Genomic DNA, 26,963 nt, shown 5'->3' with positions numbered 1-26,963 from the left:
AACGATGTCTTTTCTATTTCACATACCACCACAGTAAAAAGAAATTTCAGACAAATAATTAGGTTTTGAGAGGTCTGATATTCTTACTTCAACAGGCCATCAGTTACATATAAAAATAAGCTTCATGCAGGACACTTACTTAGGAATTAGAAACTAGAGACAGTCAATTAGCTTAAAACTTATACTATCCTTTTCTATACAACTTGTGAAGTCACCTTCTCAAAATTAGCATTAAGCAACAATATTTAATTCCAAAAACATGAAGGGAAATCCTCTGATCAGTATCAGAATAAAATCCCTGGATTTTCAGGAGATGCACCTCAAGACTGAGTTTAAGTCACAGAAGTCTCTCATGAAGTGCTTATCATTAAAGTATTTTTCAAGTACCTGTTCTTCCATTTTATCCTGTCTATCGAGAGCAGCTTCAACAGCATCAAAGAATTCTTCTTCATTAATCAGACTATTAGGACCCTCCTAGAGAATAAGAAACAAAACTAATTAAAAATTCTGGAGACATGAAAGTTCCACTTCAATTTATTATTAGAAATACATACATACATATATATATACACACATATATGTGTGTGTGTGTATATATATATATATAAATGTATATATATATAAATGTAAATATAACTGATGGACCCAAATTTCTTTTACAGACCTCAACATTTCCACCAATATTCTTAGAAAATCCTCTGGAAAACTCTACTTGCCATTTGACGTTACTCCCCTTAACTACAATTTAAGGATAGTTGTATAAAGAAGACAAAAAAAAGGAAACTGAGTAATAGTGTCAGTATGCTTTGACATAAAATTTAGGTTCTAATGGAAAATATTTACAATGTGTCGCTGAAGTACACTTATTAACATAATTGTGTACTTAGAATCTTTCCAAGTATTTCAGTGCCTTAAGGCATTGCATTTCAGGTATTTCCTCAAAATATAAAAAGAGAAGACAATTCTGGGGGATCACCTGAAAGTTCTTGGAAAAAACAGTTAAGCAGTAAAAAACAGGAGGTAGAATTGAGTCAATAATTAAAAACTCTAGTCTATGAATTAAAATGGTAATTTCATAAGATTAGGTTTGCTTTTTTACTGTATTGTAGAACAACCTGGTCCAGCAAATTAAAAAAGCACCCTACTTTACAACAGGGATACCTGAAAGAAGCAGCTGGGTTCATAACAAAGTAGACTAAGTGCAACTTCCTCTCTGTTTTTTAATTTTACAGTGCATGCCTCAGTGACAACAGATATTCTAAGCTCAAGTATCTTAAATATCTGTACAGTACACAGGACTATTTTTCAGGCTATCACTTGTAAGTCACTGTAAGAAATGTGCTTGATTAATGTAAATGAAAGAGTCAAGCTTTTAAAAACTATGCAAACTGCATTGTAGGTACATATCTTACATTATTACTGTGGATGCCTCATCTGTGGAAGTGTTTAAGGTCAGGCTGGATGGGGCTCTGAGCAACTTGGTCAAGTGGAAAATGTATCCCAGGTGATGGTGGAAAGGTTGTAACTAGACGATCTTTCAAGTCCCTTCCAACTCAAGCCATTCTATGATTACCCTTCAAAAGGTGGTTTAAGCATCTTAGAATCAGACTAAATACCTCACCGAGGAGGATGCTAATGAAATAAGTAATTTGCAGAAGACAGAAATCTAAAATTGCTGAATTTGACAACATAATGTTGTCAAGTGGCAGTGACAACTGAAAATCAATTCAAGTTAGACTTTAGATTTTAGGACTGCTTCTGCAGTCAGGGTTTTCATATTTGCTTTACTTATCTCTACAGCTGAACCAGCAAAGTAGGAAAGTACAATACCATTACATATAAGCAGTATCAAAAGTACAAGGAAATAAAATCAACAGAAATATCTGTAAGAAACACTTCAGACAAAAGCACAACATGGAAGGTAAAGCCGATGTCAGTCAGCTCCAGGCCCGAGGTGCTGCTGGCCAAGGCTGAGCCTGTCACTGACAGTGGCAGCTCCTCTGGGATAATGTATTTAGGAAGGAGGAGGGAAACACTTGCGCAACTGCATCCTTAGCACAACAGAGTGAGAGTATGTGAGAGAAACAACTCTGTAGATACCAGTGAAGGAGAGGAAAGAGGTATTCCTGATGCCAGAGCAGAGATTCCCCTGCAGCCTGTGGTACAGACCATGGTGCAGCAGCTGTGCCCCTGCAGGCCATGGAATGCCGTGGTGGAGCAGAGATACACCTGCAGTCTGTAGAGGGCCCCATAGCGGAGCAGGGGGATATGCCCAAAGGTTGTGTGACTCTGGAATGCCCACACTGGAGCAGGCTCCTGGCAAGACCTGTGGCCCCATGGAAAGAGGAGCCTTTGCTGGAGCAAGTTTGCTGATGAGACTCGTGACCTTGTGCAGGACTTGCACCAGAGCAGTCTGTTCCAAAAGGACTGCACTGAGCAGGAGGGATCCACAGTGGAGCAGTTAATGAAAAACTGAAGCATGTGGGAAGGACTCATGTTGGAGAAGTTCATGGATGACTGTTTCCTGTAGAAGGGATCCCACACTGGGGCAGGGGAAGAATATGAGGAGTCCTCCAGGTGAGGAGGAAAGGTTAGCAGACATTTTGGGATGAACTGACCACAACTCCCATTCCTTTTCCCTCTGTAGAGCTCAGGGGTAAGAAGCAGAAACTAGAAGCAAAGTTAAACCCAGGAATAAGGGAGGGGCAGAGGAAGGGTTTTTTTGAGATTTGACTGGTAATAAACTAAGCTGTATTTCCTCAAGTTGAGTCTCTTTTGCCTGTGTCACTCATTGCTGAGAGATCCCTCCCTGTCCTTCTCCTGACCCAGAAACCTCTCATCGTATTTTCTCTCCTGTGTCCAGATGAGGAGGGGAGTGATAGAGCAGCTTGGTGAGCACCTGTTTTCCACCCATGGTCAGCCCACCAGAGAAAGTCATAGCATTTTAAAAAAATTCAAAAGCAGAGTTCATACCTCATAGTCTGGCCCTCCAAAGTGGGACTTTTTCTTCAGTTCTGTCACAGCATTTTTGTATGCTTCTTCAATTCTTCTCCTTTTCTCTATCTCCTGTAAAATTACATGATCATTTGATATATTGAGAATGAATTGTCTACATGTCAGTAAGTGGAATAACCAGAGTAGTTTTTTCTCCATGTAGCAATTGCAAACCTGATGATGTTCTGAATTTATTTGCACATGTGCATTATATGTGCCCATATACATGCATTTACAACAGAAAGCTTGGGGAACTTGGTACCTTCTAAGTCATGTGGAAGAATCCAGAGAAGCAAACAAAAACTGGTTCCTAGTTTCTATGAAAACAAGTCAAAATAAGTTTGTGACCTCCTTTAAAATGTACTTAATCATGCTGTATGAGATATTAGACACATGACACCCAAAGCGAAATTTAGGTTTGAATTTGCTAACCACTTGCAGCCTAAACAAGTGCTTTAAAGTTAGTCCACAGGAAAAGATAAAAGTGACAATTAACTAGTATAAATAAATTCAAATTTTATAGTAACATATTATTCTGCATTAAAATACACTAAACTAGGGGCAAGGAAAACATCACTCCTTTCATGTTCTAAGGAAAGTCTGGTCAACTCAAGTGGATTGTGTTTGCTCAGCACAGAGAGAAGAAGAGAAGGCTTTTGGCAGGGGGCCCAAGAGTAGGGCCTTTCAGTACCTTCAAACTGAGCCAAACTCTTCACAGCAGTTTACAGCAGAGGGATGAAAAACAAGAGGCAGACTGGAATAACAGTTACTCCAACTGAATACAGGGCAAAACTTTTCCACTCTAACAACAGATGGGCAGCAGAACAGGCTGCCAAAAGAGCTGTGCAGTCTCCAGCCTTGGAGATCTGAAAACAGATTTGATAAAGTCCTGAGCAATTCCATCTGACCTCAAATTGTCCTTCCTTTAAGCAGAATGTTAGAGACCTCATGAGGTCCCTAGTCCAACCTGAATTACCCTATGATCCTACAAACAAGCTTCAAGTCTTGGACGTACTGTAATTCCTCCAAGTACTTAGATGAAACACTAAACCAAGTGTTGACAGAAGTCACAATACAGTTAGACAGGGGAGAGGCCTTTGACATATGGACAAATTAAATACAGGAGACAGGGTCAGTGATTCAAACATGGATGTATTTCGTCTGAATGGGTTCATTCTTTGAATAGTGTACCTCTAAATGAAGGAAGATTTGAAGCGCAATATACACCATCTGGAAACACATTAAATGAGAAAGAACAGAACAAGACCTGCACTGCACACCAGTCAGTGATGGCAGGATTCTAGAAATTCAAGTCTCAAGTACAACCTGCCATGCCTCTGACTACAGAGCTCAGGCAAGATGACCCTGCTTCTTCAGAGGTGTCACAGTGGATGAGCAGGCCTAGTGTGAACTATCACTGTCATTAGAATAACAGATACTCCAACACCACACACAAATAATTTAAACATATTAGTATAAAACACAACCTAATCTCTTCAATCGGCTAAAGGAAAGTGAAGTAGTTCTATCTTGAAGAGACATTTCAAGTTAGAACTGGTTCTCCTCAGTATTATCACCATCCCTTATCACATTAAAACATTTCAGAGATGTTTCAGTACATCACTTTGCATGCATAGGTAATTATGTCTATGTTAGAAGGCTGCAAGCAATACATTTAGAACTAGAAAATAATGTCAGGTTCTTTATAGACATAAAACATATAGGATTACCATCTGTGTAAGGGCTGGGAAAAGAAAGACGATGGTGAATTGTGTTACTATATCACCAGTCAGGATGAGGCCCTTAACATATTATAGAGGTAATAATGAAAGCACCTTAAATTAATAAATGCTGTACATAAAAATAAAAGCAGTTCCTGGAGTAAGAAAGTTAACAACAGCTCATTTGAAGGTTCAGTTTCAAGCTAGAGAAACCTTTTCTTTTCCCACCAAAAGTGAAAGGAAAATGATCATACCTTATCTAGCCTTTTTTGCCAGCTTTCTTCACGTTTTACCATGAGCTCAATACAATGAGAGAGTGTAGCAAGGATTCCAGCAGTAGTTGCCTTGAAAGTTATAGCTTCTCCTTTAAAGTCTATACCATTAATTCCTTTGGGTGTCACATGTGGAAACACTAAAACCAAACAAAAATGATTCTCTGACAACTGCCCTTAAATCAAACAAGCACTTAACACGTATGTGCTATATTTGACGGCAACAGACAGGCTAGAAAGAAAACTTAAAAATAAAAATCAAATGTGGTAGTAACATTCAGCTATCCACAGCAGAAAGCAAGAGATTCAAAAGGAGGAACACATCCCTGCAGCTTCATCTTGCTATACTGTATTTCAAGCCTGCTTGTAATGCTGTTTTAATCCGAACTCTTCAAATCATGTGGGTGGAGGGAGTGGTAATAGTTTGTAACAATAGCAGTTTGACAGCTCGAAATGGGGCCTAATTAACACAGAGCAACCTTAAAACACATCGGATACAGCACTAAGAAAGGAACAATTTCAAAATGTCATCAAACCCAAAATGTAATATTCAAGGTTCTTTTAAGCATGCAAATATAGATTTTAAAACCTCAAAGCAAAAAGGTGTAAAAGTATCAAATGTATTGAATTATACAAGGACTGTGGGTTTTGCAGTTCCAACCACTACTTCATGCTGTCAACCAGGCCATCTGTTGCTAAGGCTATTTAAACAAGTCATTTAAAATGTGTGACAAAAAAAAGTACCTATTACATGTCAAACTGGTATGTAGGTTGACATAATAACAAATCAAACACTACACATGAATGTCAGAAAATACTGGAAAGCAGAAGTAACACTGAAGTTGAAGCTGACTGATCCCTGCAAGTTAAAGTACTCCTGCTATGCCCCAGAGCAATATAATGACTTATCACCTAGCTTGAGACTTTTTCTCCAGTCTACCCATTTGTCAACATGCCACTGTTCCAGTTTAAAGAGTACAAGTAAATATTTGAGTACGTTTATCCAGTATCTGCCTGTGAGGGCAAAGCAGAGCTTACAAGCAGTTCAATTCTTGTAGGGAAGAGAAATGCTACTGACATTCTCTCATGGCAGAGCACAGTATCTGTACTTTGGGATCAGAAAGTCATTGTCATACGGTCTTCAGCAGAGGCTTAAGTTCCTAGAGGTCTTTTATGCCCCTCTTTCAGAAAAATTATTTTTCAAACAAGTGAGTACAGACTACACATTACTTGAAATACCTCACTAAGCACATATACTATGGTAGCATACAGCCTTTTTTTTTTGTTAATCAAGAACATTCCCTAAAATTATGGGGGCTGGACAAAAAAAAAAAAGAAAAGAAAGGAATGGAAAGAAAAAACTATTTTTGAAATGATCATGAGGAGAGCAGCTCTTCCTTCCCAGCAGCTGCAGAGGGAACACAGAGGAGGCTGAGACTGAAAGTGCTACAAGCTGATGAGGTGGTGATGCAGTGTCTCCAATGAAAATAATTAAAATTACATAAGAGCTTCACTCATAACATCTCACAGCTGAAAAAGACAGTTTCATACTAATAGTTTCTCTAGTTGCTATAGACTGTGTTCACATGCAGGCTTGCCAGCTATACTGCTTGCAGATGTGATTTTTCTCTCTCAACTAGGAGACATGTAGCCATGCTGAAGAAACTGCCACTAGCTGCAACACTATATAAATAATTTCAGAAGTGTCTATGGTAGATTTTAAGGGAAATGGAGGAATGCAGCCTCATTTCCTGGAAAAGAGAGTTTTTGTCCCTTTCTAGGTCTCAGCCACAGCTCATTAACACTTCCATACAATTTCAGTCATCATATATTCTAAACCATTCTTTAGTCTCAGAGTAGCAGTGATAAAGTCAGTGTCTGTGGTTCCTTTCATCCATTACTGCCATGGGCAAAAATAAACATATTACAGAAGGATATAAACCCTGTTTGCTTGAAGAACCTGAGATACTTGGTCACTCAAGAGATTCCATATGAGGGATGCCAGTATTTTGATTCATTCCTAATCACAGGAAACACGTGTCTTTCCAAAATATGTCAGAAGATGACCTCAACTCTTGCCTGAGGAACAACTAAGCTTTAGCACATTAGTACTTGTAAGGAGATTTTCTGTTTGGAAAGGCCAAACATATTTTCAGTTCCTTTTTTATGCTTTTTTTTTCATGTCAGCTACAGATTGCTTTTTCCAAAATGAAATCAGGCATCAGGAAATCGATGTTTCAAGGTAAAAAAGGCCAATAGGAAAGTGTAGTTACTGTGGCAACTACCCTTTGGTGATCAAATGGCATGCAGTCAACTTGAAAAAGCAGGATAATTTTTCTCCCACTAACTTCAATTTCAGCATCTTTGAAGTGGTTCCTTTTTAATTGTTCCATCTATGCTCTATTTCCAATTTGTTTTCTCTTGCATTTCATATAAGGAATTTCTTCATACAATGCCTTAGTCTTCAAGAGCTCTTTAGTTCTCTTCTCCTAGTCCTCTGCATCTCTTAGCATAGGCATTTTCCCTTCTTGTTCCCAAGACTCTGTATTTAACACTTTCCCAGATGTCTCAAATATCATGCGTTTAATTAGATCTGTGTTGCAGTGAAACAGGAAAATACTCTGAAGACAATAAGTGGAAAGAAGTTCCTTCAACTTTCCATTTTATGCTCTCTTAACATCTTATGTGACTAAACTAATGTTAAGTGAAAACCAAAGATTTTTGTCCATGATCCACTTAATGATACCTACTGTTACTGGTCTTTTGTGGACAGGAACAATGTGATTGGTTTTCCACTAATAACAACCCCACTTTTTCAGTAGTGTTTTGGTAAATACTGTTCCTTCATTCAAAGCAAAAAAATCAAACATAAATCTCTGTTTTACATCAAATTTTCTCATTTAGCCTTTGTACCATTTCCATCTTTATAGTTCCAGTACAAAAGACACTGTCCATATTCAAAGAGCTTCCTTAAGTAGGTTACACCTGCTCCTCCTATTCTTAGATAATTTCAATCCAAATATGTTCACTTTCTGAGGGGATGAATGGGAATACTTGGTGATCAAGATTCTGCATTCCTGAATGTATGATCCCAATGGGTAAATATGCACCATCCCAACACCATTCTTTGGTGGTTTATACAAATGATTACTGTTCCAGTTACCAGATTTTTTTTAAACTCCGAAGTGACCAATCAGTTTAAATACCTTCATCGTACTCTACCTAGCTCATTACTTAAAGATCCTAGAGAACATAGAAAAGAAGAAGCCTCCCTATCCAAAACATCACCTTCAGAGTAGTACATGAATGTCTATACTCATGTTAACTTTCTCCTCCTTCCCAGAAAACAAACTGCAAAAGACAATGTGAACATGGTCCCTTAGGTCAGACTCAATCTAGAGCTCTGAACATTACACTGGTGCACTTTGCACCTGAAGAGCAGGCTGAAACAAACCCTGCTCCTTATAGCAAGATAAATAAAGAGGTGGAACTTATGCCTCTCTTCCTGGAGCACTGAGTGGAGAACAGTCCTAGAATAAATGTCAGTCACTTCTCAGCCACAGTTAAGAAGATTGTTGCAGTCCTAGACTAGACTAGATAGAAGCTTCTAGAACAGAACGTGAAATTTGAGAAACCAAATTTTAACAGCTGCTCCACAGCAAATATTTAGAAAAGCGTGAAGCTGAAGATAAATCTTTCATTGCCAGTTAGTCTGAATATATGGGCATGGCTGTCTGAACCTGAGATATCTACTTTCATAGAATCATAGAATCGATTGGTTTGGAAAAGACCTCCAAGATCATCGAGTCCAACCCTTGGTCCAACTCTAGTCCATTTACTAGATCATGGCACTCAGCGCCATGTCCAATCTGCGTTTAAAAATCTCTAGAGATGGTGAATCCACCACCTCTCTGGGCAGCCCATTCCAATGCCTGATTACTCTCTCTGGAAAGAATTTTTCTGATATCCAACTTAAATTTCCCGTGGCAGAGCTTAAGCCCATGCCCCCTTGTCCTATTGCTGAGTGCCTGGGAGAAGAGACCAGCCCCCACCTGGCTAGAACTTCCCTTCAGGTAGTTCTAGACAGTGATGAGGTCACCTCTGAGCCTCCTCTTGTCCAGGCTAAACAACCCCAGCTCCCTCAGCCTCTCCCCATAGGACTTGTGCTCCAGTCCCTTCACCAGCCTTGTTGCTCTTCTCTGGACTCGCTCCAGCACCTCAATATCCTTTCTGAACTGAGGGGCCCAGAACTGAACACAGTACTCAAGGTGTTTCCCCACTGTATCACAATTATAATTTAAGGGTCAGAGGTTCTAAATGATTTCTAATCAAGCTTTGCATCATACTGGGACATCCCTAACTGGAAAAGCACCACACTCCACTAAATTTCTAAAGCAGGTAACACTTGCAAGAAAAATGAAACTACTTGTTACAAATCTCAGTTCCCAATATCTGAACAATGCAGCTGTTTCAACAGAATTTTATAGTGGCAATGGCTTTAGACACAGAATAGGAAATTACAGGTTGATAAGCTTGCATTAGTGTTTGTGTGAAATAAGAATAACTTGGAAAATCATCAAAAGCAGACATAGAATTAAAACATGACTAAGAACTTCCTATCACACACACTTTAAATAAACATTCTCCCCATTCTGTGCTTAGAGAAGATCATAAATACCTGTCTTGCATCAGACTTATCATCACATTATTCATCTTAAATTTCATCAGTGAAAAACTGGGACACACTTACATTTTTCCTTACTGCTGTTACTGTTATGTACAAAATCTCCATCAGGACGCATTGTAGGGAAGTCATCTTCATCATCTTCTACCACTAAATTTGAGAGACAGTGTTACGGCAGTGAGAAAGATTTTCTGTTCTTCAGTGTGCAAGAAAGACTTAAGAGAATCTTCGTGGCTAAGCAGTGCTTTTACCTACAACAAGTCGCAAACCTTCCCTCCCCCACCACTTTTCTTTTGTTGACCCAAGACCACTATCAGCATAAATGTCAGTAAACATCAGAATCCAACATCTGCTAAGCACTGATGTTTAGCACTCGATTCTGTGGTAATAACATCATATTTTGGTATCACAACTGGATAAGGAGGGAGCTGTGATTCAGCAGCTATCTAGTCTTCTACACTGGAAGGGTAAAAAAAAACCATGGAATTGCCCTTATCTAGTGTTTCATTATTACCCAAATTTTCAGATTGCCAGAACAAACACAGGGATGAATACAAATGCCTCAGTAAAGTGCACGGATATGAGAACAAGTTGTGCTCTGGAGTAAGCGATTCAGATACACAGACATCCACACCTCAGTCTGTCAGGTCTCAGGTGCGCATTCAGTGCTCTATTTCCAGCCAATACATCTCGGAAGCACTCCTTAGGGCAGCACCTTTGACTTTTTTATAAGAAAGTACTGTTTCTATCAAAGTAAAATCCCACTGTTTTTATCAAAGTAAAAGGTAAGAGACAACAATAAATTAACTGCAATTCAGCTTATGAGGGTTAGCAATTGGTATTCTAGAATGTAAAACACTTTAAAAGAGAACTTCTTTTGTACCATTGACAGTTACAAGTTAACATCAGGCAGATTTTTATGCAAGTCTGAATTCTGAAAATAAGTAACACTGTTTATGCAGAAACATATATGATTGATCCCTTTAATAAAGAGTAAATTGAAAATACATATTTTATTTATATGAAAAACACATTGTACCTATGCCTATTTCTACTGGGTAAAAACCTAAATTCTGTAGAGGGAAGAGTCTTCAGTTACAGTGTTACCTTTATCCCTCTGGAGTTCATCTTTGGAAACTGCATCTGCACAAACATCGAAGTATTTCTGTAAAGTATCAACTTGTCTACACAAGATGTCTCTAAAGGTTTCCATTTCTGCAAGCTTCTCGCGTAAGCTGTGGCCCTTCTGAAAAATAAACAAAAGAAAAAAGCCTAAAATGCTTCTACATACTCAACAACAGTTTGATGCATAAGCTAAAAAAATACAGATATTTCTGCAGCTATGATGAACAGAGTGAAGCCCACTATGGGTATTTTAGATACCAGCAGTTCTGAAATAGTGTTAATGTCAGAAGAAACCATATACAAGTGTTCCTTACTCATTTTGTCCCCTGGTCTTAATTTCCTTCTTGACTGCATCTGCTACTTCAGAGCATTTACCAAAAACTTATTAAGAATGTGACCTTGCACGCTACCAACTTTGTGCCTATTTGCCTGAGAACAGTCAGCTCTAGTTTGAGATCTTTGCCCTGATTCTTATTCCCTTTTTCATGTTGTTCCTTTTCTGTTCTCCAATAAGTACAGCACAGACTAGTTCATACACTGAATATTCATATGCATGACATAAGGAGAGCCATAATTTGTCAATCAAATATATCAAATTTATCAAGCCACAGAATCATTTGGAGCTCCTGCTATTCTGGTGAGTAAACTAGAAAACGTTAATAAATATGCTCACAACTTTGATTTTCTTCCCACTAAAAGATGACACCACGTATAAAAGGAATAACTGCACAGAAGCAGGAGAGAGCTCTCCCTGCCTGTATCACCTGTTCACCATCATATGATGAATTATTGACTTCTGGACTAAACTAACTATTTTCTATTTTTTCTATAATTATGTGAATGAGTCTTCATGTTACTTCCTTTCCAGTTTCGTGTGCTATTTGCGCACCAACACAATGACACCTTTATTGACTAACCTTGAACGAAGAGGTGGATGTGGCAGAGTATCCACTCGCTCCAGACACAAGGGACACCATGGAGCCATGGCGTCGCAAACTGGACTCTGACCCATAGCCAGATTCAGTCTGAAATGCAAACCACACAAAAACTCGAGTGCTGAGGCTTTTACTAAACAAGGAATCACAAAAACAAGATCCATGTCATTTCCTCTGAAACCTACCCATTTAGCTTTTGGCATGCAAAGTAGTGGTTTTACTAACTCAAATGGTGCCTGTATCTAACATGTTGATGCAGCATCTGTACAGTTATTACGAATTTATTTTTTGTTGTAGTAATGAATTGTAAAAGCTTTGTTACTTACAACCAATTATGTGCCCCCAAAAGAACAAGACAAAAAACACTTATGGGTTCAAGCAGAGTGTTCCATTATTTTGGTTAATGTAATTCCCAACACAGCCTATTCAAAAATCTGTATTACTCTACAATAAACTGGGGGCTTAACATGATTCAGTCGAAAAATCAGCCTGTCAGTCACTTCTTCCAATCATACAAATAGTCCTGTTTTCCTTTTAAAAGAAACAAAATAAAGGTCATAGAAAATGAGACAATTACTGATATGAAGGTTTTTTTCCTGTTCCAGGCTTCTCTAGTAAAATTATTTATACTAGATTGAAATTTTTTTTTTACTAAGAACAAAAATCTACATAAAGAAAGTAAGACACTAAGAGAGGAGACAAGAGTATCTAATTAAATAATAAAAAAAACCCCAACCCCAAACCATTTTGAATAAATTAACATTTGAAAGATCTAAAACTATAGTCTGACAAACTTTCTCACAAATGAAACAGAACTGGATACTGAGGAACTGGAGGAAAATAAATTTCCCTACATGTTAACAGGAATGACCAGAACACAGCAAAGCAGGAGAAAAAACCTGAAAGAGAATGTAAAAAATAAACAGATGGTTCAGAATAATATATGAAATACTGTTGGTAGATGAGTTTGATCAAGTAGATGGTGACCCCATTGTAAAAGACTTTTGACAGAAATAAATTCTGCAGTAGCACAGAAATTGAGATGGGGCAGGAAGAGAAGTCCAGACAACACAAATTATATAGAAGAAACAAGGAGCAATGATGAAATTCCAGCTCTTGTACATTTTACGGAAAAATCTGAAACTGCATAGGCTTTGGAAGGCAAGAGACTCCTGACAAATTAAGATGCAAATGGACTTAAAAAAGAAAAGGAAAAAGGACAAAAAGTTGTTTGAAATGTTGGTTATAAAAGGATTTGGACAAAATATGTATGTGTGAGTTACAAGTAAGTTTGGGAATACAACTGCTTTGTTTCAAAAGCATTTTAATAAATCTGAAGAGAACGTTTTACAAAAATCACCCAACCCTTCAAAGCATGTCTGTTAAAGTTTTCCCTAAATGCAAATATGAAAAGAACTTCAGTGTTTTTCCAGTAACTTCAGTGTTCATTTAACCATGTGCTACAGATATTAAGATGACCCTGAATATGCTTTTATTCCAGTTTGAGAGTGGAAATCTGTTTAATTTTTTTCTGTAACTGGTACACACAAGGAAAGAAGATTAAATTTCATTACAGCAGGATATGGCTTAAAGAATAGATCAACTTTAAAATGCAGCCAAAATATCCACTTCATTGAGGTCAGAGTATTTTAACTAAGGACAGTAAAGGTTTTCTGATTGCTTTCTCCTTTAAGTGAGAAAGATATACCTATGCAAAGCACAAATTTAAGCTCAGGAACTGAAATTCCTGGATTTCTTTATTTGAAGATTTAATCAAAGCCACATCTAATAGTAGTACTAAAGCTTCCAAGAATAGATGTAATCTTAGATCTAGAAAATATGACTTGCATTCTACATTTGAACTAAACCCTTTTCTTCCAATACTGTGCATACAGTCAATGTTCAGTTACTTCAGCTCACAAAATAAAAGCTGAAAGTGAGAGAAAGAAAAAACCTCCTTCTTTCCACATCAGTATGTAAGATGGTTACTTTAAGGTACCTTTTCAGCAGTGTATTTTTCTGCCATTTATGCCTGTAATTTTTAATTCCACTAAACAGTTCATCCACACTTCAGAACTGCACACAGAACAGCATGCATGGTCATCATCTGGATACAGCTATCAGCTTGCAAACGTTACAAATAAAAAGGTGCTACATAATTAACTATTGGCGATCAAGAAGCAAATTCAGCAGGCATTAACAGCAGACTGAACAGCACACATTAATCGAGAGCATGTGCACTTACAGACCATGTTCACAAAACTGTGCCTGACAATTATGTTTGAATAGCCAAGAGGAAAAAACAAAATTACATCAAGAATACTTATTTGTCAGAAGAAGCAGAAAATAAGTATTCACTTGTAACTGATGCACCGACGAGCCATCCAGCTCACAGCAGACACAAGCAAGCAGATTAACACAAACAAAGAAAGCCTGAGTCATGCAAAGCCCCACCATTCTACTACCGCAACATCTAAATGAGAGCAGGGCACTGCCGCATTTATGTCTTGCAAAGCAGATCATCATTAACTATTCACTGCAGATATAATTACATTAAGAAGAGGAATGTAGACAGAAGCTTCTTCTTTCTACACGAAATTTTAAGATAAAAATTTCAAAAGCAGATAGAGTTCCTATCATGGAAACCAAGTCTCTGCCTGAAACAAAATTGTTTGTAGAAGTTGTATCAATTCCCCACGACGCACTAATGCTAAACTGCCATGCTTAGCAAAAAGATGCAGTTCTTTGAAATTCTGTGCCTACATCACAGCTTCAAAGCTACACTAAAACTGGCATTTGATAGTATACTGCAACACCTTCAGCTTTCTAAGGCAACGCACAAAATCCATTAATCCTTTAGTTACAACAGACAAGAAGAGTGAGCCACATGATCCAAAGCTTCATGCGATCCTTTAACTGAAGCAGATGCCACTATCAGCAACAAGGCAGCACTTCAGAAAAGCTGCTTTCAGTAGAAAAAGCTAAGTCTTTGCAGAATCGTTTCGCAGATCTCCATTACTGCTCACACTGATCCACCATGTAGGAATCTCCTTAAGTGGAAAATAATATTCCAGTAAAGCACAGACTTGAAGGAAAGTTCTCCCACTTAGAAAAATCTAATAAAGCAAATTATTCTCATGTCTTCAAGGAATTTTTTTGATTGTCTCAATTTAGCACCTGTGAAGCACTTCAACGTACATCTGTCCATGGAGGCAGATATACTCAGTTAGCATTATAAATTATTTATTATTTTACATAACACATGCAGCAGCAGGCAGCTCCTCCCTCTAAGGCATATGGCTCACCCTAGGAGGTGGTGAAACAGATATTAGGACACTGTGACTCCAACTTCATTCTCTGCAGTATTTGTGAAAAATCCCACTCAAACATCCAAGAGATCAAGCTTATGAAAAAATAGAATCTAGAAAAAAGTAGTAACACAAACCTAGAGAGCTGGAAGGTCATATTGAGAGGCTCAGTGACAAATAAATAGGCAAGCTCTGTAAAACAACTATTGTCCAAAGTAATTTTTAGACTTGCCACAAATGCTTCAGAAGGAAGGTTTAGTGAGCGCCAGGATGAGCCCAGGCAGGACTACCCAGTGGAGGGAGGGCTGCAGACAGCAACAACACCACAGACACTGCAGGTAGGTCTGTAGAGAGTGCACTTCTCAGGACTGAAGTTAAAGATATAATTATCATGTGACTGCAGGTCCGATTTTTCAACTGCTCTAAAGCTCCTGACAATGGAAATTCAAGGTTTCAAAAACAAGGTGGTAGTCAGCAGAAAGGCAGATAGAAATTTGACAATCAGAGCAGCTGGATGATGATTCTCTGACTACAGTCCTCCCAAGCACAGTGCAGGAGACTACTCTGAAAAGGAAAAGCATCTAATATAGTCTTTTTTGCAAGTGCAAAAACAGGGAAAGTCTTCTAGACTTAACTTTACTCCAGCAGTGATAAATGTTGCAATTCCACAGTAAATGAACATACTATGTGCACAAGAGGAAAACTCAGGAATTCTGAGCTGAAAAGTAAGTATAAGATAACTGAAATATTAGAACTATAGGAATATAGCTCTAAGATTACTGTAATTGCCATAATCACTTATCAAAACTAAAAGCAGAATGCAGGACAGCCAGGATGCCGAGCAGCAGGATGCCATCATTGTCCTCTCCTCAAACTTGGGAGCCCTTGTGCCAAAGTGACATTTTAAAAAAATAAAACTCTTCACTGAGTTAGAGTACCAAAACCTATGCTGACAATAATTGCAACCTTCAGTATACTTAGCAGTAAAAGTAAAGCAGCTTGTACTGCTGGGTCACAAGAGTATATTAAGTCCAGGAGAGGAATACATGTGTCCCTCCCATGAATCTGAGACAAGTGAGACCTATGTTGCTCTATAGGAACTAATAAACTCAGTTCTGCTATTAGACACTGCCAAAAAAAGCATTGATATTCTGGCTTCAGCTCCCAATGCACTGAAGGAAATGTTCTTTACTTGCTTTCAGACTTTGAAAGCTAGTGGGAATGGTCATAGATTTTAAAAAATTAATTCGTTCCATTACATACTACCTCATCCTGATTTAAGGATAGTCCTTGTGCAACTGAGCCTTTAAAAATAAGAACAGTTCTGATTCCAACTGAAAGCACTTGTCTCTTAATAATTATACAAAATTGCATAATAGCTATACGAAATATTATTACATTATTGCTGTGTATAAAACCCGAAAGGGAGTATTGCCAGGGCCAGTGCAGAAGGCAGACGAGCCGGGAGGCAGCAGGAAACCCGCTGCAGGAGCTCCAGAACCAGCTCTCCCAGGGAGCGCCCACTAGGTAGAGGGGAAGCCCGTGCCTGGCAGGGACTGAGCAGGCACAACCCCGCCCGTCTCCAGAGTGGGAGGGAGCAAGGGGGACTAAACGCCACACCGTGTTCACAGCTGACACGCATTTAGGCAGTATCTTACTTATCCTTCAAAACGGCAGGGAAGGAATGGTTGCCTATTCCTCCATTACTCCCAGGCACTCAGCAATGGGACAAGGGGGCACGGGGCTCAAGTTCTGCCAGGGGAAATTTAAGTTGGAGATCAGAAAAAAATTCTTTCCAGAGAAAGTAATCAAGCATTGGAATGGGCTGCCCAGAGAGGTGGTGGATTCACCATCCCTGGAGGTTTTTAAACTGAGATTGGATGTGGCGCTGAGTGCCATGATCTGGTAAATGGACTGGAGTTGGACCAAGGGTTGGACTTGATGATCTTGGAGGTCTTTTCCAAACCACTCGATTCTGTGATTCTAGGATTGTTGGTTTGGGTTTATTTTTTAACCTAATTAAAATAGGTAAGTATTATATTAATATCACCTCCGTAGAAGTGGAAAAACGTGCACTGTCACTGTTAACACTGAAGAAACTTGGGCTATAAAGACCATAATCAGATTTTATAATAGAAATCATCATTACACAGTAAAGGGTTGGCTTCTTTCATCTTTGCAGAAAGATACTTGTTTCAAGTCTGTGCTAGTTTTGGCCGTGGACTTCAGAAGTTTACACATTGCTTAATCAGGATAAATATTTTAATAATCAAGAAACGCCAGGATGCAAAGTACATATGCACGAAAGGTTCTTACTTTCACTAGAAGCAAAGGACTACAAAAAGCTTTACACCAAGACAGAACATACCTATCAACAGGCTTATCAAGAAATAAAACTACCCAAGTAAATGCACCTGGAAACCCCACAAAGATCATTAGATCTCTTGTTCATCTAGTGCAGTTAGCAGATATCTTGTCCCTCCTACACATGGGAACAGAATTTTTCCCCGCTACTCAATCCTTAAATCCTTAAATATTCATTTAGCCACGAAAGTAGGTATCTCTATCAAATACTTGGCATACCCCTTAGTAGGTAATAGATTGCAAGCACTGAAGGATGAAGAAAGTTGGTACTGACATAAAGCATAACATATTTCACAAGGGATTTAAGGAAAACTATCTTACACTTGAAGGAAATACATGAGAACATACATTGTTTGAGCTGCAATCTCATAGCAGTAATGGGGGGAAAAGTGGGGAATAGTTAAGATTTTGAACACTTTGCTTGTTTTGCATCTCACACTCTATTAAATCTAACACAATTTTCCTCACTTTCAAAACCTATTCCCTAATTTTATTTTCTTCTTGCTGTAGTACTTGTTTTTAACAGCTTTCAAGACTTACTTCCTTCAAAAAGAAGGGAGACTCACTGTACCCATTACACGTGTGAACAAAAAAGGTTACATCAAATAAGAGACTCTTCAAGATATGCAACTTTTTGTCCTGTTCCTCCTAGAGTTTCAGATTCCTGATGTTGCCCAGGGTTGATGATCCATAAAAGCAGTCCCTCTATTGAGCATGTTTGTTTAAAAACAAAGCCCGGTCTGGTTTAAGAGCTCTTTATGCAACAGAATTCCACCAGAAGTGGAAGCTTTATCCCCACTTCTAATGATCTATTGATCAGACAACAAGCATTCCATATGTTAAGTTCAAACTATCTAGGCAAGAATTCTGTCCAAAGGTTATTCTACTTTTAAGCACAAGAGTAATACACTGGATATAAAATATCAAAGTTCTGAAGGGATAATTCTATAAGGAAAAACTCAACAGTTCTGCATGACTGGCAAAAACCAATCAGAATCACTGAGGCTGGAAAAGACTTCCAACTTTTGACCAAACACCACCATGTCAACTAAACCACAGCACAAAGTGCCTCTTCCAGTTGTTTCTTGAACACTTCAGGGATAGTAACAATAGTGACTCCACCACTTCCCTGGTGTCTGACTACCCTTTCAGTGAAGAAATGATAAATGATGGAGGGTGGCTTGGCCAACTCTTCCACCAGCTCGCTCAGTACCCCTGGGTGAGTATCATCAGGCCCACGGGCACAGCAGGTCACTCACCAGCTTCTCCTGGATTACAGGGAGCCCATTATGCTCCCCATCCCTCTTTACCAGCTGGCCTGAGGACATTCAGTCTTTCTGTTAAAGACTGAGGCAAAGAAGGCATTAAGTACCTCAATTTTTCCCTCAGCCTTGGTGACAACGTTCCCCCTTCTTCCATCCAATAAATGATGAAGATTTTCCTTGGCCCTCCTTTGGTTGTTAATGTACAAACCACTTTGTATTATCTGAAACAGTAGTGTACAGACTGAGTTCTGGCTAAGCTTTTGCCCTTCTAATTTTTTCCACACATGACCTAATGACATCCCTGTACTCTCCAGAGTTACCTGCCCCAACTTACACAGTAAGCAACATCTGCAAGGTTTTAAGTCAAATGAAGCTGGTGAGGGTTTGGAGCACAAGTCCTATGGTGAGTGGCTGAGGCAGTTGGGATTGCTTAGTCCAGAGAAAAGGAGGCTCAAGGGAGACCTCATCACTCCTCAGCTGCCCATAAGGAGGCTGTAGTGATATGGGTGTCAGTCTCATCTGCCAGGTAACAAGAGACAGGACAAGAGGAAATGGCCTTAAGTTGCAACAAAGGAGATTAGATAAAATATTGAGAAAAACTTTTCCATGGAAAGAGCTGTAAAGCATTGGAACAGAGTGTTTAGGAAAGTGGTGGGGTCACCATACCTGGAAGTGCACAACAAAGGTGTGGATATGGCACTTGAGGACATAGTTTAGTTGTGAACATGGTGATGGATGCTGAGTTCATGGCTGACAATGATATTATAGGTGATTTCCAACTTCAGTGATTCTATGAAACACTTGATGCGCAATGGCTGCACCAGTATTTTAAAAAGTTAAATGAAAACATTAATTGTTTTACCACGATTCTGTAATTCTCATTTTTCACGGGATAAGAACAAGTCTAACATGACCTATATGCTAAAGGGATAAATTATCTGAATACCTCCAATGTTTAGACATAGGACCTCCTAGTCCCAGATCCAAAAAGGTGAAGATATGCATGTAAAGCAGATCCCTCATCAAATATCTTCAGAAGCAAACTTAGATTGTGCTAAGGGCTTTGTATGTTTCCTGCGAAAGACACATTTGTAGATCTGAAAGAATAAAAATTCAGATAATTTTCAATAGCTTGGTGAACTACCAATAGAAACATGACATTATGTCCTCCTGGCACAAGATATCACAGTACACTGTGTTCTAACTGGTAAGAACTGGGAAAACTAAGTTTTCATACGACCCATTTTACTTCCGCGTCAGTAGTTTATTTATGTACCAGCACTTGATAAGAAGTTCGTGTGTTTAACCTCCCCACTGCAAGTCAGTATCGTGTGTGATCACTAGAGGGAAACAGCGAAAAGGAAAGAGGCATGGCCAGAGGTTACCATCGGTCAAAGCCCAAGAGTAACTCTTACCCTGTTTCTGCTTCAGTCCTGGGCACAGAAACCTTCTTTGGCAGACAACTAACAACAGAGCAGTTTTACCTTTAGCCTTTATAATTACATTTCAGCCACACTGCTCAGAAATGATAAAGTTTTTCACACAGTGTGCAAGTAGTAACAATGACATTTAGTGCTGAAAGGATGACAGTGAACTAGAAAATTTAAAAGAGATTAATGAAATTATTCTGAAGTGACACTTTTCAGCCAGTTCAAAACAGTGAACCAACTACAAACATGTTCATTTCCAGTTAAGACTGTTCAAAGACTAACACTCTGACTGATGTTCTGGCTCAGATTCCTTAGAACTTTATTTAATAAGAAGTAGTTGGGCTACATTTAATTTAGCTTTAAAAAAAGAATGCCTAATACTGGACATAGAGGACATCTCTGTCTCAAGTGCCATGTCCAAGTAGAAGACTTTTCTCCACATTCAACTGCTTTGCCATTAGTCTGCAGCTGTCAAACACACAGCTGATCATGAAAAGTAGTTTTATATACCAGCCAGACGAACAGGCATGGGATTTCTTCATGTACAGAGTAGGCACTAAGTAGGCTCTCACCAAACTAGTTTTCCCTGTAGGTACACACATTTTGGGAAGCAACAGAAAAAACAAAGTTTTATTTAAAGCGTACTAAACCCATAAAAAGTCATGCAGTAATGATGAAGACACATTTCATTTGAAGGAAGTTATCTGCTTTATTCATAACACTTAAGATAATACAGGCTACTTGGAAGTTTGTAAAACTGCTTTATGAAAGGCAACTTTCAGAAAGCTTGTCTCTGAAAATTAAAATATTAACTCATAACACCAAACACATCAGTAAAAATATGAATCTGCCAACTCAAAAACAACTTCCATGCTATCATTGCTCATTTATGCAGAAACAGACTGCTTGTATTTGCTGAAAGCCAACACCCTCTACGCAATAGGAAAAACAACTTCAAGCACAGCACAGGTCTCTACAATAAGCTGACCTATCCTGCCCTTGAAGGAAAATCTGGAAACTGGTGGAAAAACAGCTCACAAAAAGCTGCTTCTATGTATTAGAAGAAAGCAAACCAAAGCATCTAGGGCCTAAAACGTTCAGGATTCTGAAGATAAGTATTATCACAAGCTTTACACATAACTGTAATACCGTTGGTCACAATTAGGCTGTGTATCAACCTGTGGGACTCTACTTGGTTCTTACTGCTTTCCAGAGGGACAGAAAGTAGGAACAAGATAAGGGATGCCAGTGCAGTGCTGGCACCAACACAAAAACCTCCCTACAATAACTGCTGGTTACAGAATAGTGTAATGAAATAAGCAGTTTAGTAGCCTATATTAATGCAAGTCTTCAATAGGAACTAATTTCTCATTTTACAACACATCTGTGTTTCAGATAAGCTGCAGAGCCCTTTCTGCAAGAACTTGTGCCTTAATTGCATGCATTACTATGAAAAGTCCAGGCAACTGCCAAAACATGTTCAATACATAAGTAATCAAAAATAACTTATTTTGTAGATTCATACATTCTCTACATACTGCTGAAGTCCAATCCCATTGTTGGCTCCCTTACAGTGACGTATCCCTGCAAACTTCATCACGAGAAAGCTACACATGTTGAAGAGCTGTCACTGCAACACTGATGCTTTGCCTGCAGACCCTGCAGCGTGTGTAGGGGCGTGACGTGACACTTCCAGAGAACGGCCATAATCCTGCTGTTGGCTCCTTAGAACTGCAACACACTAACGGCTGACTTCACTCCATTGCTATGTGAGGGGAGGGAGACTCACCTGATGTTCCTGACCATTCTGTGAGGCAGTGACAAAACACATTCTGCCACCAGATCTTCATATCCTGAGACTGTCATGTAGTCCAGTTCAGGGAAAAAAAAGAAGCAGCCATAAAAATGACAGAAAAGTGAAGCTATGGTATCTACATCCAAAAGCACGCCAGACTCAAATCTGACCCAAAAGCTAGGAGAGCAAAGAAAAACTTTGCAGATTGGTTGGGTAGCACAGGGGTCTAGGTGTAAAAAGGTAAGATTTTTCTTATAGCATTTTATACTGAGGCACTATAAATTTACTAGACTGGCAGAAAAGCTTTCCAGCCAAGTGTAACACAAGGTTTGCTCATAATTCAAGTCTCATATCTATATAAGGAAGTTATACCTGAAGGGAAGTTTTAGCCAGGTGGGGGCTGGTCTCTTCTCCCAGGCACTCAGCAAAAGGACAAGGGGGCACGGGCCCAAGCTGTGCCAGGGGAAATTTAACTTGGAGATCAGAAAAAATTCTTTCCAGAGAGAGTAATCAGGCATTGGAATGGGCTGTCCAGAAAGGTGGTGGATTCACCATCCCTGGAGGTTTTTAAACTGAGATTGGACGTGGCACTGAGTGCCATGTTCTGGTAAAGGGACTGGAGTTGGACCAAGGGTTGGACTTGATGATCTTGGAGGTCTTTTCCAACCCAATCGATTCTATGATTCTATGATATATATCAGTCTCCTTTTCATATGATCAAGTCCAAACACATAATGGAGCACATTTTTACTCCAAGTTCTGTCTACTCAGATAGATACTCCAACAGAGGTTACATATAACTGGTACGAGCAGCTGAACACTACATCTTTTGAAGATGTGTCGAGCTAGCACGATGGCCTCTTTTCAAGAATCCAAACACAAACCAGCCCAGTAAGGCTCTGAAGACTGATTAGATTTGTACAAGTACAAACCGTAAATCCTATGTATAGTTTGATTAGATTATGGGAGCTGTAGTCTAAATAGCTATTCATTATCTTTGCATTTTCTTTGTACTTTTTAAAATTGGCAAGTTTGCCCAACAGTTTTTCTCAATTCTACTAATACCACTAAACACATGAATTACGTATTTTCTGCTTAACCTTGCTTATGATATTTGGGGACAGGTAGAAACAAGAATGGAAATAAGTACCTGCTGTGTTTTTGAAGAGCACAAGGATAAAGCAAAACTTGAAGGAATTTAACCAGATCTTTTATTTGTATCTGAAAGTCTGAGAACCAGCAAACTGAGGCAAAACCCCATCACTTTGTTGAAAAAAGGACCATTTCACGACAGAGGAATTCTTTTGCTGGGAAGCAGATATTATGACAAAACAAAGCAAGAATGAACTGCTATGTAAGAAATGTGGGTTTAACCACAGAATCAGAATTATTAAGATGCAAGATCTTTAGTACCACCTCCTGCTCAGGGCATGTCCAATGAGATAAGCAGGCCTACACCCCACAAGGATGCATTCTTCAGAGGATTATAGTACCTATTTTCAAAGCCAAAGTGATTGTTATGAAACATAACTGGAACACACAGTCAAAAAAGATTGGTCTAGTCAAAGTGAAACAATCTGCATTGTTTATAATTAATCAAGTGTGTTGAGCTGGAATGGACAAAGTTTTAGTCCAGCTTTAAATAGTCTTAACTATAACTACTTATTAATAAAGCTGCAACTTACAGCTGCTGTTAGAACACAGGCGCAAGAGTGGCAAAAGGGTACCAAGACAAAGAACCACAGTTTTCTCTCCTGAAAGGGAAGTTTCAACAGCTTGGAAGTGACAACATTTATGTTTGCTGCAGTAAATACGCTTGTGTAGTCAACTGGAACTGCTGATTCGCCAGCATTCCCCTAAAGTCTTCTTTCAGGTAACAGAGTTACCAGCAGTAAGTGCACTGAGCAAATGTAGTAACATTAAATGACTTGCAATATCATTTGTATTAAAGAGTTCTGCTGATAACAGAGCTAAAGCAAGGGAGTGTGCAACACATACCCAAGCTTAGCTTTCCTCTGTGAAAGAGTATATTTAATTCAATTGAAAAGAAAGCAACTTCTGTTACTGCCAGTGAAGGAATACTAACTTGAGTAATCCACCTAATCTTCCCCTGAAAGCACTGCTTCTGTAAAATATTGACAAGTGTCAGTACCAGCATCATATAGTACATCAGGGCAAGTAATTCTTAACAGCTGAGCAGCCTCAGCTGTATTTGTTTGCTTAAACCAGCAACTTTACAGTAATACACAAATCCTCAGAAATTATTTCACATCATTGGAGGGTAAATGTGCCTGTGTGTAGAAAGATGAACTCTTCTCTCTACTCTACCCTCCATTCCCCCCAATTTTCTGATGCCTATGTTCATATCACCCCACGTAAGACATTCAAATACTAGCAGTTAAATATTAATCCCCTTCTGCCTCACATCCTGTTTAAAATAGGTTGCTTAAGAGCAGAATTTTGTTTCCTCTGCATTAAGTCCATGCATGCAGACGAAAAAGTAACAGCAAATGCTTTATGCAAATGCTTTATCTATTTTCAGAGAGAGAGAAAAGGATCTTTTTTGCTGACCTACAGTGAAAATTATATTAGAAGAATTACCTTGAGAGGTTCCAATAACAACAAATGGACATGAAATTAAAAAAGCAGATTTCCCATGTCATGTTGTGTTTTCAAAAAAATTTCTGGCAGCTCTTTCGAGTCACATTAGCTCCTGGAGTCACTTTCTTTTTCAGGAGGTTCACTGGATGATGACAGTGTGTGTGCCTCTCAATGAGATAGTATGTCTCATTGGTACTTGTGCACCCCACCCATGTGGCTGAGTCCTTGTCCTAGGACCAGGGTATTAACTATGGTCTGTTAATATTATCTCATTGAGTTTCACTGTAACAAAACTCACTAAAGAAAAACCACCTGTTAAATGTTTGTTTTAGAAAGACCACATTTGGTGGATTGAGGCACACAGAGCATCCAAGATTTTTACATTAAATTGCTAGTGCACAGTCTTTTGAGGTGCTGAGTAATAATTCTGAGTAATAAGCACACAGTATTTGGCAGGTGCCAATGTTTAACTGTCGAACCACTCCCTCCTTCCACATGACAGCGCTCTCCTTTCTGTTACTGATACCAGGAGCTTACCCCAGTTTAAAGTGCATTTGCTACTGAAGTAAAGCTTGATGCAGGTCTGTCAATGAACAATACTGTTTTCAGGGAAACCAGAAAACATGTTCCCACTCTGCCAGGAAGAGTTCAGGCCCTAGAGCTACTGTGTGTTACTCTGCCCGTTACAAACCTCGACCCTTATGTCTATTAAATGAAAAGTATACACTATCAAAATCTACCACAGCTATTTTCACAAAGTGAATTAATAACACCTTAGAGTGTATTAGTAGAAACCCACCTATTTATAGCAATGAGACTGCACAGCCAGCTGCAAGTTGAGTCTGCTACCTTCGTTTTGGTCATCTCAAGAGTCAGCATTAGTCTTGGGACCAAGTTTACTTTAGCCATGTACATCAGCCTTCATTAAACAGCATTCCAAAAATAATGACTGACATCTCTTAACAGCCTAGTAGTAGTGTCACAAGCCTTTCACATTATTTGATTCTGAGTTAGTACTTTTGAAATGCTTTTCCTTCACATGGTATTGCACCCACAGGATGATCCTCTGCTCACTTGCAATTTTAACTGTAATTTTCAGGTATCCTTTAGCTATTTCAGAACACCCTATTTCACCAGCCTGGCTATGCAGTGATCAAAAATTTACTTTAACCTTTCTGTGCATTTGAATCCTCAACCAATTTTTATATTTAACTAATTTAACTAAGTGCACTACTTTTTAGGGGCAGGAGTTTGAGAGAATGGGAGTTTGAGACCTCTACTAAGATTATGAAGACTATCTGTTAATGCTTTGACTAGATGGCAGAGAACACTTTTTAATTGGGAACAAATGGCAGACAATGATGACAGCTTACAAGGATACAAAGATTGTCTTCAGTGCACAGCTTCAGATGAGAAGCTCCCAACAGAATAACAAGAAAACTCAGCTATCAACTGAGATGCTGCTACATGTGAAGATGTTCTTCCCACAGACAGTCCCATACTTACAAAGCACTAGAAGAAACACAATCACTTAAGAAACAGAACCCAAGCCAAGCAGCACAATGTATTATTTCTGGAAAGAAATCAAAACCCAAGGCAGCAGAGCTGGAAAGACTGAAGTTAGAACAGAAGCACAAACATCACTTTCAGGTACACAGGAGAACAGTAAGTTCAAACCTTACTTGGTTATAGGAAACATTGTACTGTACAAGTACAGAACAGGTAACAATCTGCAGACAGTTCCAGAGACAGTTCTAGCATCAGATTCAGTGGTTCTCAAGCTGAGTAAGTTTAACAACTCATGGTGTTGCAGAACAGGGTAGGGTGTAGGATCCACAAAACAGTCCTACGTTCTATGCAACATGTGTAGGATCCTCTGGGAATATGGAGTTCAGTCTTGGTTCTGTATGTCACAGAAGACGAGGACTGAGTTTGGAAGAGAGCCATACAAGGTATCAGCAAGTTGTAAAAGATGTTCACATGAACTACTGAGGAACACAGAACTGTTCTAACAGAAAGACAAGAAATTAAGTGTTTCAAAAATTAAGAGAACAACCTCCTCTCCAGACCTACTGTAAGACTACTCAATAAAGGAAATCTCACATTTTATGAGGATGACAAATTCCTTTAACAGCAGAAACAGGCTAAAACAATTCCATGACCCCTTATTGTTACAACACTTACCAGTCCAGCTTACAATGAAACACAGCACCTAATAAGGATGACTTTAGTTCATAGGAGAAGAATTAGGATGAACTTTATGACTCTTTCTTCAGGAGAGTACATCAGTTTATTTCTTTGCTGATGTCTATAATACTTGGATGTCAAGGAAGGGCAAAACCCAAAAGACAGTATTCACGCTTGAAGGACGACTGAACTTGAAAAGTTAGACAGGGTACTCAGCCTCGAGACAGCTACATCCTCCGGTGTATTTCCTACTTCACGTAAGGTTCTGGCCAAAACCCAAAA

At 38.9% G+C, this 26,963-nt stretch overlaps 1 protein-coding gene across 3 annotated transcripts in view; it reads right to left on the bottom strand.

Moving 5' to 3' along the window:
* CERT1 (ceramide transporter 1) overlaps positions 1-26,963 on the bottom strand; it is a 78,389-nt gene that overhangs the window by 14,724 nt on the left and 36,702 nt on the right. For all 3 annotated transcript variants that reach the window (XM_071580532.1, XM_071580531.1, XM_071580533.1), the window contains exons 4-9: positions 11,714-11,821; positions 10,779-10,917; positions 9,738-9,821; positions 4,970-5,127; positions 2,974-3,066; positions 388-474 (exon numbers count right to left, since the gene is read on the bottom strand). In XM_071580532.1, coding sequence (XP_071436633.1) covers positions 388-474; positions 2,974-3,066; positions 4,970-5,127; positions 9,738-9,821; positions 10,779-10,917; positions 11,714-11,821 — 669 coding nt within the window. The remainder of the gene's footprint in view (positions 1-387; positions 475-2,973; positions 3,067-4,969; positions 5,128-9,737; positions 9,822-10,778; positions 10,918-11,713; positions 11,822-26,963) is intronic.

The sequence above is a fragment of the Pithys albifrons genome, chromosome Z (genome assembly GCF_047495875.1).
Source record: "Pithys albifrons albifrons isolate INPA30051 chromosome Z, PitAlb_v1, whole genome shotgun sequence".
NCBI lineage: Eukaryota > Metazoa > Chordata > Aves > Passeriformes > Thamnophilidae > Pithys > Pithys albifrons.
Note: the sequence above shows the minus strand (reverse complement) of the source record. Positions and strands in the feature narration are given on the sequence as shown.